Source organism: Podarcis muralis, chromosome 1, assembly GCF_964188315.1.
Source record: "Podarcis muralis chromosome 1, rPodMur119.hap1.1, whole genome shotgun sequence".
NCBI lineage: Eukaryota > Metazoa > Chordata > Lepidosauria > Squamata > Lacertidae > Podarcis > Podarcis muralis.
Window position 1 is genome coordinate 14,332,488 of NC_135655.1, and position 12,132 is coordinate 14,344,619.

General features: G+C 46.3%; 1 protein-coding gene across 3 annotated transcripts in view; it reads right to left on the bottom strand.

Moving 5' to 3' along the window:
- TDRD9 (tudor domain containing 9) overlaps window positions 1–12,132 on the bottom strand; it is a 100,791-nt gene that overhangs the window by 24,659 nt on the left and 64,000 nt on the right. For all 3 annotated transcript variants that reach the window (XM_077923595.1, XM_077923581.1, XM_077923588.1), the window contains exons 13-19: window positions 10,473–10,577; window positions 8,867–8,964; window positions 6,260–6,391; window positions 4,340–4,499; window positions 3,822–3,885; window positions 3,131–3,194; window positions 1,944–1,988 (exon numbers count right to left, since the gene is read on the bottom strand). In XM_077923595.1, coding sequence (XP_077779721.1) covers window positions 1,944–1,988; window positions 3,131–3,194; window positions 3,822–3,885; window positions 4,340–4,499; window positions 6,260–6,391; window positions 8,867–8,964; window positions 10,473–10,577 — 668 coding nt within the window. The remainder of the gene's footprint in view (window positions 1–1,943; window positions 1,989–3,130; window positions 3,195–3,821; window positions 3,886–4,339; window positions 4,500–6,259; window positions 6,392–8,866; window positions 8,965–10,472; window positions 10,578–12,132) is intronic.

Here is a 12,132-nt window from a genome sequence, read left to right on the forward strand (position 1 = left end):
CTCTCCACCACCTTCAGCAAAAAGGAGGGTAGTTAATTCCAGTCCAAGGGGTCCATAGAAAGTTTCTTCAACCCCTTAAGCCCATCTCTGCTCATAAAGCATCCCGTGGAGGTAATCTGGGATGGCTCAGTAGGTAGAGCATGAGACTCTTCATCTATGGGTCGTGAGTTCGAGCCCCACATTGGGCAAAAAAAGATTCCTTGCAGGGAGTTGGAGTCATGACCCCTAGGGTCCCTTGCAACTCTACTATTCCATGATTCTATGAGCTCATGTCAGCACCCAAACTTCCAGGATGTTGCCGGTAGGGACAGGTGGATATGTCAATTTGTCCCTGCCTACTGAGATCAAGCAGGCACTTTCACTGTACAGTGGTGCCTCGCAAGACGAAATCAATTCGTTCCGCGAGTTTTGTCGTCTTGCGATTTTTTTCGTCTTGCGAAGCACGGTGTCAGAAAAGTTTTGGAAAAGCTTCAAAAATCACCAAAGTCTTCAAAAACCTCAAAAAAGGCTACCACACCGGGTGCTATGAGTTGCTCCTCGAAGTCAAGTCGCAACTGTATTAACGGTGTTAAGAAAAAGGAAACAAACTTGCAAGACGTTTCCGTCTTGCGAAGCAAGCCCATAGGGAAAATCGTCTTGTGAAGCAGCTCAAAAAACAAAAAACCCTTTCGTCTTGCGAGTTTTCCGTCTTGCGAGGCATTCGTCTTGCGAGGTACCACTGTTCTTTTTTTGGCCCCTGCTGAACACATTCTTGCTTCAACAAACCTAACCAGATGCTTAGAAAGTTGAGGCAATTTGAATCTGTTGCAGTATTTTAACAGCTGTAAGGTTGTGGATTTTTATTGACGTTATTGTTTTATCTTTTTGTGAACCACTTTGAGGTTCTTGGTTTTCCCCCCACAATCAAGCAGTGTATTCAATTTTATGAACTAAATAATAAATATGAATTTTTGGTTTCTCGTTTTTCCAATCCTCCACATCGCCGCATCGTTTTGATTTATTCCCTCCCCCAAGTCCTCATGCAAATTCATCAGCATTTTAGGACAAATCTCTCCTAATTATACAAACTTTTGCTAAGCAATTTCTTCTGATATAATAATGCTTTTTCGTATGGAGGTAGCGGTGGCTCCTATATAATCGGGAGAAATGTATCTGTTCACTAGGGATGAAGTAGAAATTCGGTTCAGTTTCAGAAATGCATTTCAAAAGTGTGTGTTAAGAGAAAGGCACACTAAAATGCTTTTGGTGACTTTGGATGGCTTTATTTTATTTACTTTTAATGCAAACTGATGTGGCTATATGGAGAAATAAGGAGAGCTGAGTTTGGGGAAATGAGAGGGGGGAGAGAGAAACCAGAATTGACAGATTTGGCCATGCCTGCTGTTCACCCAGGTGTTTGGAGGAATCTGATTGATGTTGAACTGAATTTTCCATTACTACAGATATTACAAGTCAAAATGACATAACTGCAAAGGAAAAACAGAAGAGAGTGCAGAATGAATGCAGGAAGAAAACAATGTTACATCATAAACAAGCTTCTTTAGAGAAGGCACAGAGAGCGAAAAAATGTACGAGGAAAATAATGTATTGTAAAGTCAAAGGATCAGTCTGGTGTTAGGATCTAGCCATAAGGAGTATGATAGTTCGAGGTCTTAGCATAATTTCTGGTTGCTGCGAGCTTTTTAAGGTGTTGTTTTATTTTAACTTTCTGCTACTTACATAGTGTTAGTGTTTTATTCGTGTTCTTATCGGTTGGGTATGGCAATGGCTCAGGTTTTAAACTCCTTCCTGGGATCCTGAATGTGGACCTAAAAGCTCAATAAATAAACCAACCACAGATCTGAAAGCCAGGCCTGGTACTACTTGAAAGGCTAAGTCTGGGTGCCCAGCAATTAAATAGTCCAGACCGGTGCCTAAACACCCGACTGACAAGTGAAACTAACCTTAGGGTGTCTCAGTTTTCCTTTCTTCTTGCTTTCCTGCCATTCCTAAAAAAGAGGGGGGAAAGGGAATAGGTTTAAACAAAAAACCAAAAACCAACACAACAATAATTTGGCAATTTGCACTTCAACACAGCCTGGACACAAAATACTCCACATGCACCAAGAGCGAGACCTGGGCTTTGTATACACCACACACATTAAGCCCCCAACTTCCCCCAAGGAATCCTGGGTGCTGGGAATTCCCTAGGAAGAGGGACTGAGTGTTAACCTGCTCTGGGAATTGTAGTTCTGCGAGGGGAATTGGGGGGGGGTGTCTCCTAACCACATTCAACATCTGGGTCCATAGTCTCCACGATTCCTTTGGGGGGGGGAGCCATGCCTATTTGAAATGGCAGGTGGTAAGTGGGTGGCGCTGTGGTCTAAACCACAGAGCCTAGGGCTTGCTGATCAGAAGGTCGGCGGTTCAAATCCCCGCGACAGGGTGAGCTCCCGTTGCTCGGTCCCTGCTCCTGCCAACCTTGCAGTTTGAAAGCACAAAAGTGCAAGTAGATAAATAGGTACCGCTCCGGCGGGAAGGTAAACGGCATTTCCGTGCGCTGCTCTGGTTCACCAGAAGCGGCTTAGTCATGCTAGCCACATGACCCGGAAGCTGTACGCCGGCTCCCTCGGCCAATAAAGCGAGATGTGCGCCGCAACCCCCAAGTCGTCCGCGACTGGACCTAACAGTCAGGGGTCCCTTTACCTTTAAATGAACAATAAACCCACCACTCTCCATTTTCTTTTCCACCCAGCATGTTTTCCTTACTTACTGGGCTTTGGAAAGGGGACAGGAGAGCTCTGAGAGCATCCCAGAGCCCTTGCACCACCTTCCCAAAGCCTGGAAAGTAAGGCGTTGCCTTCCTTACCCCAGCGTCTGGGAAGGAGGTGAGAGGACTCTGGGAACATCCCAAAGGCCAATAAGGAAGGCGCCTACTCGCTTACTGGGAAGGGGCCTTCCTAGATTCCAGTAAGGAGCCCTCTGCCTTATGGGGGGCGGGGAACCGTTCCAGAGGTTCCTGATTTCGCCTTTGTGTGACCCCTGGAAGCAAGCCCCCCAGCTAAGTGGTGGTCCCCCCCCCTTAATGGTGACACCAGTTGTTAGTAGCAAATGGGAACATAATTTGCGGGTAGTGGGGGAAAACAGTTACCTTAAAGGCATCCAGAAGTGCAATACAGTCACTCTTGCTATTCCCAGAAAAATGCCGTTTATTCCTGTAAACAATTCACCGCAAATTGTTATAAAGTTAAAGAGCAGTTGTCACGATTTACAGTTTTACAACACCGTTACTTTTTTAAATACGTTTTTGGCTACTGCCTCTGAAACACCAAAGGAACACCTGTATGCAAGTACCGGTTCTGATAAAATAAAACAGCAAATTAAGTAACGTCCGTTCAGAAAGAAGATCCACTGCAACAGACTTAGCTGCAAGGAAATTATGTTCAGGGTTGCAGCCTCGACTGCCAAGTTTTAAATGTTTTTCTTCAGCCAAAATGGAAAATAGGTGAAGACACACAAGATGGCGGATCAAAATATAACCTTGGTGAGACTTCATCTGGTTTTTTTTGGCATAACAGGTCCAAACACATCAATTTCCTAGCACTCCCCCCGCCCCCTTAGTTCATATAATAGACATTCTGTTCCCCTGCCCACCAACCTTCAAACAGAAGGAATTCATCCACCTCATGCAATGCTAACATACATCATCTGGAAAAAAAGTGTGCCATTTTCTTCCAACTATTTTTGTATTTATATGCAAGCTTATGTAGATTTCACTGGCTAACTGACCCACTGAAATATTCTTTTTTAAAAAAATCAAATGACAGCCCATGGAAAAATACCTGTATCCGTCAAGATGCTGCCTAAAAGGTATTACAAAGAAGTTGTTCAAAGAGAGGGCAGCAGCTGCAAGAGAGAGAAAGAAATGGGTTTAATTCTAAAAATTGTACCCCACCTCTCCTTCACAAAAAGAGGTCTAGGATCCAAATTTTACTTCCGCATCATTCCTGACCACTGATTCTACTAGTTAGGAATGATGGGAGTTGTAATAATAATATTGATAATAATTATTATTTATTATTTATACCCCGCCCATCTGGCTGGGTTTCCCCAGCCACTCTGGGCGGCTTCCAACAGAACACTAAAATGCAACAACGAACACCAAAAACAGCTGGCGACCCAAGTTTGGGAAACCCTTCTGTAAGCTCCTTTGGACAACTACCTTACTTAAAATTTTTAAAAAGCACCATGATTTTTAAAGCACCATGAATATTGAGGTTACCAGGAAAACCTTTAGTAACCTAGGTATGCAACTTCCAGCTTAAGGCATTAACTATACTTACTCTGTTGTCCAACTTACCTATTATAATGCATTCTTCCAGGCACCCAAAAACGTGGCCAAGAACCATTAGTTTGCCAAGGTGCTGGTTCACGGGTAGCTGTGCCAACACCCTGCCTAGGAAGGTCAGCTCACCATCGTAAGGGTTTTTTGCTTCTGAATGGACAGCAAGTGCTCCTATCTATACCAAATCGTAAGCAAAGATAGATGTTAATGGGAAACTGATTTGCCAACAATCACAAAGCTCAAGGCTAAAATTAAGAATCCCCTAAAATATATATTCCAAACCTGCAAATAATTATTAATGTCAGGCCTGCGCTATTGTATCCGTCAAAACCCACGCACAACTGATGAACTAAGAGGGAACATGACCTCTTCCAGGACATGTTGGCCTCGTCTTCTGATAACTTCAATACTTATTGAGTGCTTCATCCATTTTACAATGGGGTGGTGCATGTGGTTGTGTTCCTCCCTGAGGTCTCAGAGTGGCACACGGCGTACTTTTTTTAAAAGAACCACCATTACTGTGATCTTTTTATGTGAACTGCCCTGAGACCTCTGGGTATAGGGCGGTATATGAATTCAATAAATTAATAACAATAACAACAACAACAACAACCATTAGTTTTAAAAATCTAAAAGATAATGCAACAATACTGTAAAATTCAGTAACAGTCAGAAACAAAAGTTTTCCGTCAGAAGAAAATAAAAGCGCTCTGCTCACCATGTTCTTCTTCCTTATGCCTGCTTTTGCAGTTGTCAATGTTAAAAACAATACAGTGGTACCTCGGTTTACGAACTTAGTCTGTTCCGGAAGTCCGCTCTTAAACCGAAACCATTCTTAAACTGAGGTGTGCTTTCCCTAATGAGGCCTCCCGCCGCTGGTGCCCTTCCACCATTTGGATTCCGTTCATAGACCGAGGTAAAGGTTTGCAAACCGGGACACTACTTCTGGTTTTGTGGAGTTCGTAAACCGAATTGTTCGTAAACAGGGCTGTTCTTAAACCAAGGTACCACTGTACTATTTGAGCATGTACAACCAAAAAAAGGAGTTTTTTCAACCGATTAGCACACAGGTGGGAAAGTGTTCTCAGACTGAGGGCCATATTGCCTTCTGGGGGGCCACATGCCGGAGGAAAAAGTGGGCACTGCAGCTAATATAAATTTCACCTTTGTACAGCAGACTACATTCTACATACTGACACCCTTGATCCTAAATCCAAACAAGCAAGAAGCGTTTGGTTCATGGAGACATGGGGTGCCATTCAACATCATGGTGTTGTGACCTTCCCACCGGAACAATCCTCCCCCACATGCTGCTCCGGGGGTTATTCTTGTTAGGATATTTCCGTTCCACCTTAAAAGGGAGCAGGCTTTGTGAGTCACAGAGTCTGCGTATTTCCTGTTCACAGGATGTTTATGTTTTCTATTGCTTTCGTTTCTCTCTCTCGGTGCCTGAACACTGAAGCAGGCGGTCATGTTTTTTCGCTGTTCTGACTAACGCAGAATAAACTTATAAATAATGCTCTCCTGCGTGCATCTTTCGCTGTGCATTATCTGCTGATAAGAGCGTGCATCAGCTCTGGAATGTGGCAAGCTATTTCTGGAGCTCGTGTCACTAATTGCTGATACTGCGTGTCTACGGGAGATCGATGGACGTCCGGAGGCGACATGGGGCCATGATGGACTTTGTCTCCCTGGCAGTATCCCAACAATTCCAACCCCCACCCCAGAGCCAATTCCGGGGGGAGCGTGGGGAGATGATGCCCTGTTGCACAAGGGAAGTCCTTGCAGAGAGCTTCTGCTGGAGAGGCATATTAGATCAATCTTACCCGCTGAAGCCAGGCAAAAACACTTGGGCCCAGAGAAGGGCGTGGCTGAGGGATAGCGGATGCCTTCCCTGTTTCTGAGATTTAATATATCAAAATAGAAGGGCCCAACCTCCTTGAGATGCAGAACGGTGCGCTCAATATCGCTTATACTGGGAGGAGACAGAGCGGTTGCTAGCAAGGCCCTCGGTTCGCCCATGTCAAGCAGCTTCACCTTCAGCACGGTACTTTCCAGTGGGCGCCGCTGAAAGGAAGAATAAGAGCACAGTGGCGACAAATGTGATTCTGTGTTGCAAATCTCTTCGCGGGCGGCTGGAAAGATGTTCGCCTTTACTTTCTGGGCTGAGCAAATCATATTGGGGGGGGGGGGAGGCGCAGTAATAATCTCCTGACAGTGGCCATGTTCACACATCACTTTAAGCCGTAACTAAGTGTGAATGCGCAGCATGCAAGCGCATCTAAGGCCGTGGGTGCTTTGCTCCTCTTCTGCTCCTGCCACGCTGCGAGGAATAAGTCATGGCCTTGCTTAGCGTTACGGCAGAAACCTGGGCTTGTGGTCCCTTTTCTCCAGGTAACCAATAAACAGTAAGCCATGAAAGCACCTTTCGTTTCGTATACCGTATTTTTCGCTCCAAAAGACGAACCTAGTTTTGGGAGGAGGAAAACAAGAAAAAATTATTCTGAATCCCAGAAGCCAGAACAGCAAGAGGGATCTGGCTTCTGGGATACCATGTGGCTGTTCTGGCTTCTGGGATAACCGCGCCAAGCCTCTTCAGGGCAGCGAGATGAAGGCTCCCCCTGCCAGAGGCTGCGTACGGCTAAGGCTGAAGCCAGGACAGGCACGTTGCTGAAGGGGCGCTGTGCAGTTCTCCCTCTCTGAGAGGGAGAACTGCGCAGCGCCCCTTCAGCGAAGCTGGAGAAGGAACAGAAGGAGTCCCTTCTGTTCCTAATCCGGCTTCCAGGACAGGCTCTGCACAGAGAGGGAGAGCTGCGCAGCGCCCCTTCAGCGAAGCGGGAGGGGGAACAGAAGGGGCTCCGTTCCTCCTCCCGCTTCGCTGAAGGAGCGCTGCGCAGCTCTACCTCTCTGCACAGCGCCATTCGCTCCATAAGATGCACACACATTTCCCCTTACTTTTTAGGAGGAAAAAAGTGCGTCTTATGGAGCGAAAAATAGGGTATATTTATTAAATTTTTATACTGGCCCTTCATCTGGGCAGTTCACCACATAAAAAAAAAGGTAAGAAACACAAAATACATAATAAAAACAAGAACAAACCTTGGCTACTTGTTTGTGGTTTGCTTGGAGAGAAAACACATGCAAGTTCTGGTTTGGACAATACATTAAGCCAGACCATGACTTGGTTTTCTGGAAGCAGCAGCAGCAGCAGCAGCAGAGAAAAAGTGAAGCACCCATGATGTCAGATCTAGATGTGAACCATAGTTTTAAGCTAAACTACAGTTTGAGGCGATGTACAAACCAGGCCATCAATCTCCTGACAGACATAGCAAGCAGGAGAGACAGGTTGCTCACCTGTAACTGTGGCTCCTTGGACATCTGCATGGTCCCCCACTGGGGTTCGGTGCTTCCTCAGAAGATTGAAACCTTCTCAAGCTAAGTGAGGAATTGTTTTGTCAGGAAGCCCACCCGCAAGACCCAGGGCACATACTCAAAGGGGCACGTCTAGAAAATTGATTTTGCTTGCATTTTAATTGGACAGCACCCAGTTCACACTTCTCAACCCAATATGCATACCAAAACACAGCTACCCCTCAAAATTTGCGCTTCTCCAAACAACATGCACAAAAATGCATTATATCTGAGTAAAGTGTGTATAAGTATGCAAATACCCAAATGCACTACAGTGGTACCTCAGGTTAAGTATTGTATTTTTCTCCCCATACGGCGCACCGGCCCATAGGGCGCACCTAGTTTTTGGGGGGGGAGAAATAAAGGGGGGGAAATTATTTTTCCCCCAGACGCAGGGCTGGGGCGGGGAAAGCCTGAGCTTCCCCCGACCCCAGCCCCCAGAACAGGCTGCTATCCGCAAGTCTAGGGAGCCCGGCAAAGCCTGGAGCGCGCTGAGCTCAGCATGCCCCAGGCTTCAGGATGCAGGCAGCTCTCCGCAAGCCTTGGGAGAGCTGCGTGACTTCGCACCGGGCTCCCTAGGCTTGCGGATAGCCTCCTGAAGCCTGCATTCACCCCATAGGACGCACACACATTTCCCCTTCATTTTTGGAGAGGGGAAAGTGCATCCTATAGGGCGAAAAATACGGTACTTAATTTGTTCCGGAGGTCCGTTCTTAACCTGAAACGGTTCTTAACCTGAAGCACCACTTTAGCTAATGGGGCCTCCTGCTGCTGCAGCGCCGCTGGAGCGCGATTTCTGATCTCATCCTGAAGCAAAGTTCTTAACCTGAAGCACTATTTCTGGGTTAGCGGAGTCTGTAACCTGAAGCGTATGTAACCTGAAGCATATGTAACCTGAGGTACCACTGTATATTGGAGGAAACGGTTTGCAAAAATGTGTTTATTAGTCAAAACTGCATGCAAAAACGTGTTTATTGGGAAAGATGTGCAGCAAATTGCTGCCAGATTCTCGTGGGAAGAAATTCACAAATTGTTGCGGAAATGTGGAGAACTGAATTTAAGATCTGGAAAAACGAGGAACTGAGAGAAACCGAAATTGGCAGGTATACATATATTGTGTGTGATTCTTACCATCATCTCAGGCAAGGTGGTCTCAGGTATACAGTTTTCCCAGAAGTCCTTGTACACTAGCCTGTAGCAGTATCCTTTAGAAACACGTCCAGCACGACCTTCACAGAAAAGGCATAAGCTGCTTTGACTGGTTACGTTTGGGCTTAAAACTTCCTTGACAGTGGCTACTCCTGAGAGGAGAGCTTGCCGTATCCCACAAATGCTGCCTGCTTGCTTTCATTTAAGCCTTATGCTCAAAAATGGACTTAATAATAATAATAATAATAATAATAATAATAATAATAATAATAAAATTTTATTTATACCCCGCCCTCCCCAGCCAAGACCGGGCTCAGGGCGGCTAACAACCAATAATAAAAACAAGTTGATTAAAATACAATTTAAAAGATTAAGATACAACATTAAAACAATTAGGAAGCAATCTCTTCATAGGAGGAAAAAGGAAAAAGAAAGACGGGGAGGGAATCAAACTGATTCTAAGCCAAAGGCCAGGTGGAACAACTCTGTCTTACAGGCCCTGCGGAAAGAGATCAGATCCCGCAGGGCCCTGGTCTCATGAGGCAGAGCGTTCCACCAGGTCGGGGCCAGTGTTGAGAAGGCCCTGGCTCTGGTTGAGGCTAATCTAACTTCCTTAGGGTCCGGGACCTGTAGGGTGTTGCTATATATGGACCTTAAGGTCCTCCATGGGGCATACCAGGAGAGGCGGTCCCATAGGTATGAGGGTCCTAGGCCATGAAGGGCTTTAAAAGTCAAAACCAGCACCTTAAATCTGACCCTGTACTCCACCAGGAGCCAGTGCAGCTTGAAAAGCACTGGGTGAATATGCTCCCGTGGAAGAGATCCTGTGAGGACCCTCGCTGCAGCATTCTGCACCCGCTGGAGTTTCTGGGACAGCTTCAAGGGCAGCCTTGCGTAGAGCAAATTACAGTAGTCCAGCCTGGAGGTGACCATCGCATGGATCACTGGGGCCAGGTCGGGGCGGGAAAGGTAAGGGACCAACTGCTTGATGCGGCGAAGGTGGAAAAATGTCGCCTTGGCTGTTGTTGTAACCTGTGCCTCCATGGAAAGGGAGGCGTCAAGGATTACACCCAAACTCTTAACGGAAGGCAATGGCACTAACTGGGCCCCCGCAAGAGAAGGGAGTTGATCCCTCATCCCCATACCATCCCGACCCAGCCAGAGGACCTCCATATTCTGTGGAATCAATCATCCACAGAGGCACCAGCAATAGGGAGACACTGGGGGCCTTTTGGATCTTTCCTGAATTTTGCAGCCTTTGGAAGCGCAAAAAAAAAGAAAAAGAAAAAAGGAATAGAGCCCTTCCAAACCCATCAGACAAATCCGCCCCATGCAAACTTCATTATAGAACAAGCCTCTTTGCGCCCTGGTCTGTAGTTCTGCATCCTCCTTGAAGCTAGGATTTGTTTTATTCTGGATTGTTTTACTTGATGGTTTAATGTGTTGTAAACCACTTTCAGATTTTGTCTTTAAAATATAAAGCGATATAGAAATGAAAATAATAATAATAATAATAATAATAATAATGTAATAACTTTACATCAGCACCATCCTTGCTGCAGCATTTTATACCCTGAGAACAACTTACCCCTCCTCTGATTACTGCTGCTTTTAGAAGCCCAGCACAACCTCAAGCTTTGATAGTTGGTCTCTTCATCACAGACAAGATTTTTGGTCAAACAGAAATCAATGACTACAAAAATAAATAAATAAGAACGAACAAAGTTTAGGGAATAAAACTGTGCTTCTGCAATGCAAATGTTGGTTTGATGCAAGATAACACACACAAAAGAGAGGAAAAGACTATGCAAAACAGAGGAGGGATGCTCTGAAACGGCATGTTGCATTACAAGAAACTGTGTTCAACCTGGCTCAATTGGAGGCAGTCATAACTTTTCATGGTCGAAATTTGGGGGGAAAGTGTGGCTTATATTCGGGCCAATACGGTATGATAAGCATCTTCAAATATCTAAGGGCTGTCACATGGAAGACAGAGCAAGCTTGTTTTCTCCTGCTCCAAAGGATAAGACCCAAAATGATTCAAGTTACATGAAAAGAGATTCCGACTAAGCATCAGAAAGAACTGTATGAAGGCAAGAGCTGTTCAGCAGTGGAACAGACTCCCCCAAGATGTGGTGGACTCTCCTTCTTTGGAGGTTTTTAAGCAGAGCTTGGATGGTCATCTGACATGGATGATCTAGCTGAGATTCCTGCATTGCAGGGCATTGGACTAGATGACCCTTGGAATCCCTTCCAACTCTAGAATTCTAAAATTCTATGGTTCTAGGAGTCTGCAGCCCCCAACATCCCCGATCATTGGGGCCAGACTGGCTGGGGATGAAGGGAGTGAGAGTCCAACAACTTCTGGAGGTCCACAGGTGCCCAATCCCTGGGTTAGAAAATGTTTGATGGTAACTTGGGGGGGGGGAGGGGACGACCCAGGTTCAAATCCCACGCAGACATGAAGCTCACGCCAGCCACTGGCCCAGAATGCAAGCAAGGCTATGCCAAACCATGACTTAGAACTTGGGTCGGCAAACTAAGGCCCAGGGGCCGCATCTGGCCCAATTGCCTTCTGGATCCAGCCTGCGGACGGTCCGGGAATCGCCAGGCGGATAGGCGTGCATCTGATTCTGATTGTTCGGGTTGCACCATTTCCTACACATACATACGCAGCCGCAGCGGCGCCTCCTCCCTCCCTCCTCCTGGCTTCTCCCCGCCCTGCCTAGAGGAGGAAGGGGGCTGGGCTTTGTTGCTGCCAGCCCCTCTTCAGAGCCCTTTCATGCGTTGCTCATCGTCCCCCCACCGCCACCAGCCCCTGCCGCTCACAAGACACAGGAGCCGCTGTTGGCTGAGCACCCCTCTCAAGCGGTCGCCATTTAAAGCAGCCCCTCTCCGGAGCCCTTTTGCATGCCGCTCATCATCCCGCCGCTGTGGCGTTTGCCTCCTAGGTGGGTCATAAGGAAAGGGTTAAAATGAGTGTGATGTGATTGGCCAGTGGAAACTGATAGGAGGAGTTAGGGTTAGAGGGGGAGTTGTGTGAAAGTTAGTTGAGAGTTGGGAGTTGGGAGTTGAAGGAGGAGGAGGGAGGAACAGTCTGTGGGTTGGTCGAGTTGTGTTGTGAGAGGAATTGTTAGGTGGAGTCAAATAGATAATTAGTTGGGATAATCAGTTTGTAGTTGTTAGGAACGAATAGGACAGTTAAGGAACTAAGATTAAGAAACTGCCAAGAAGAATTAACTGAAACC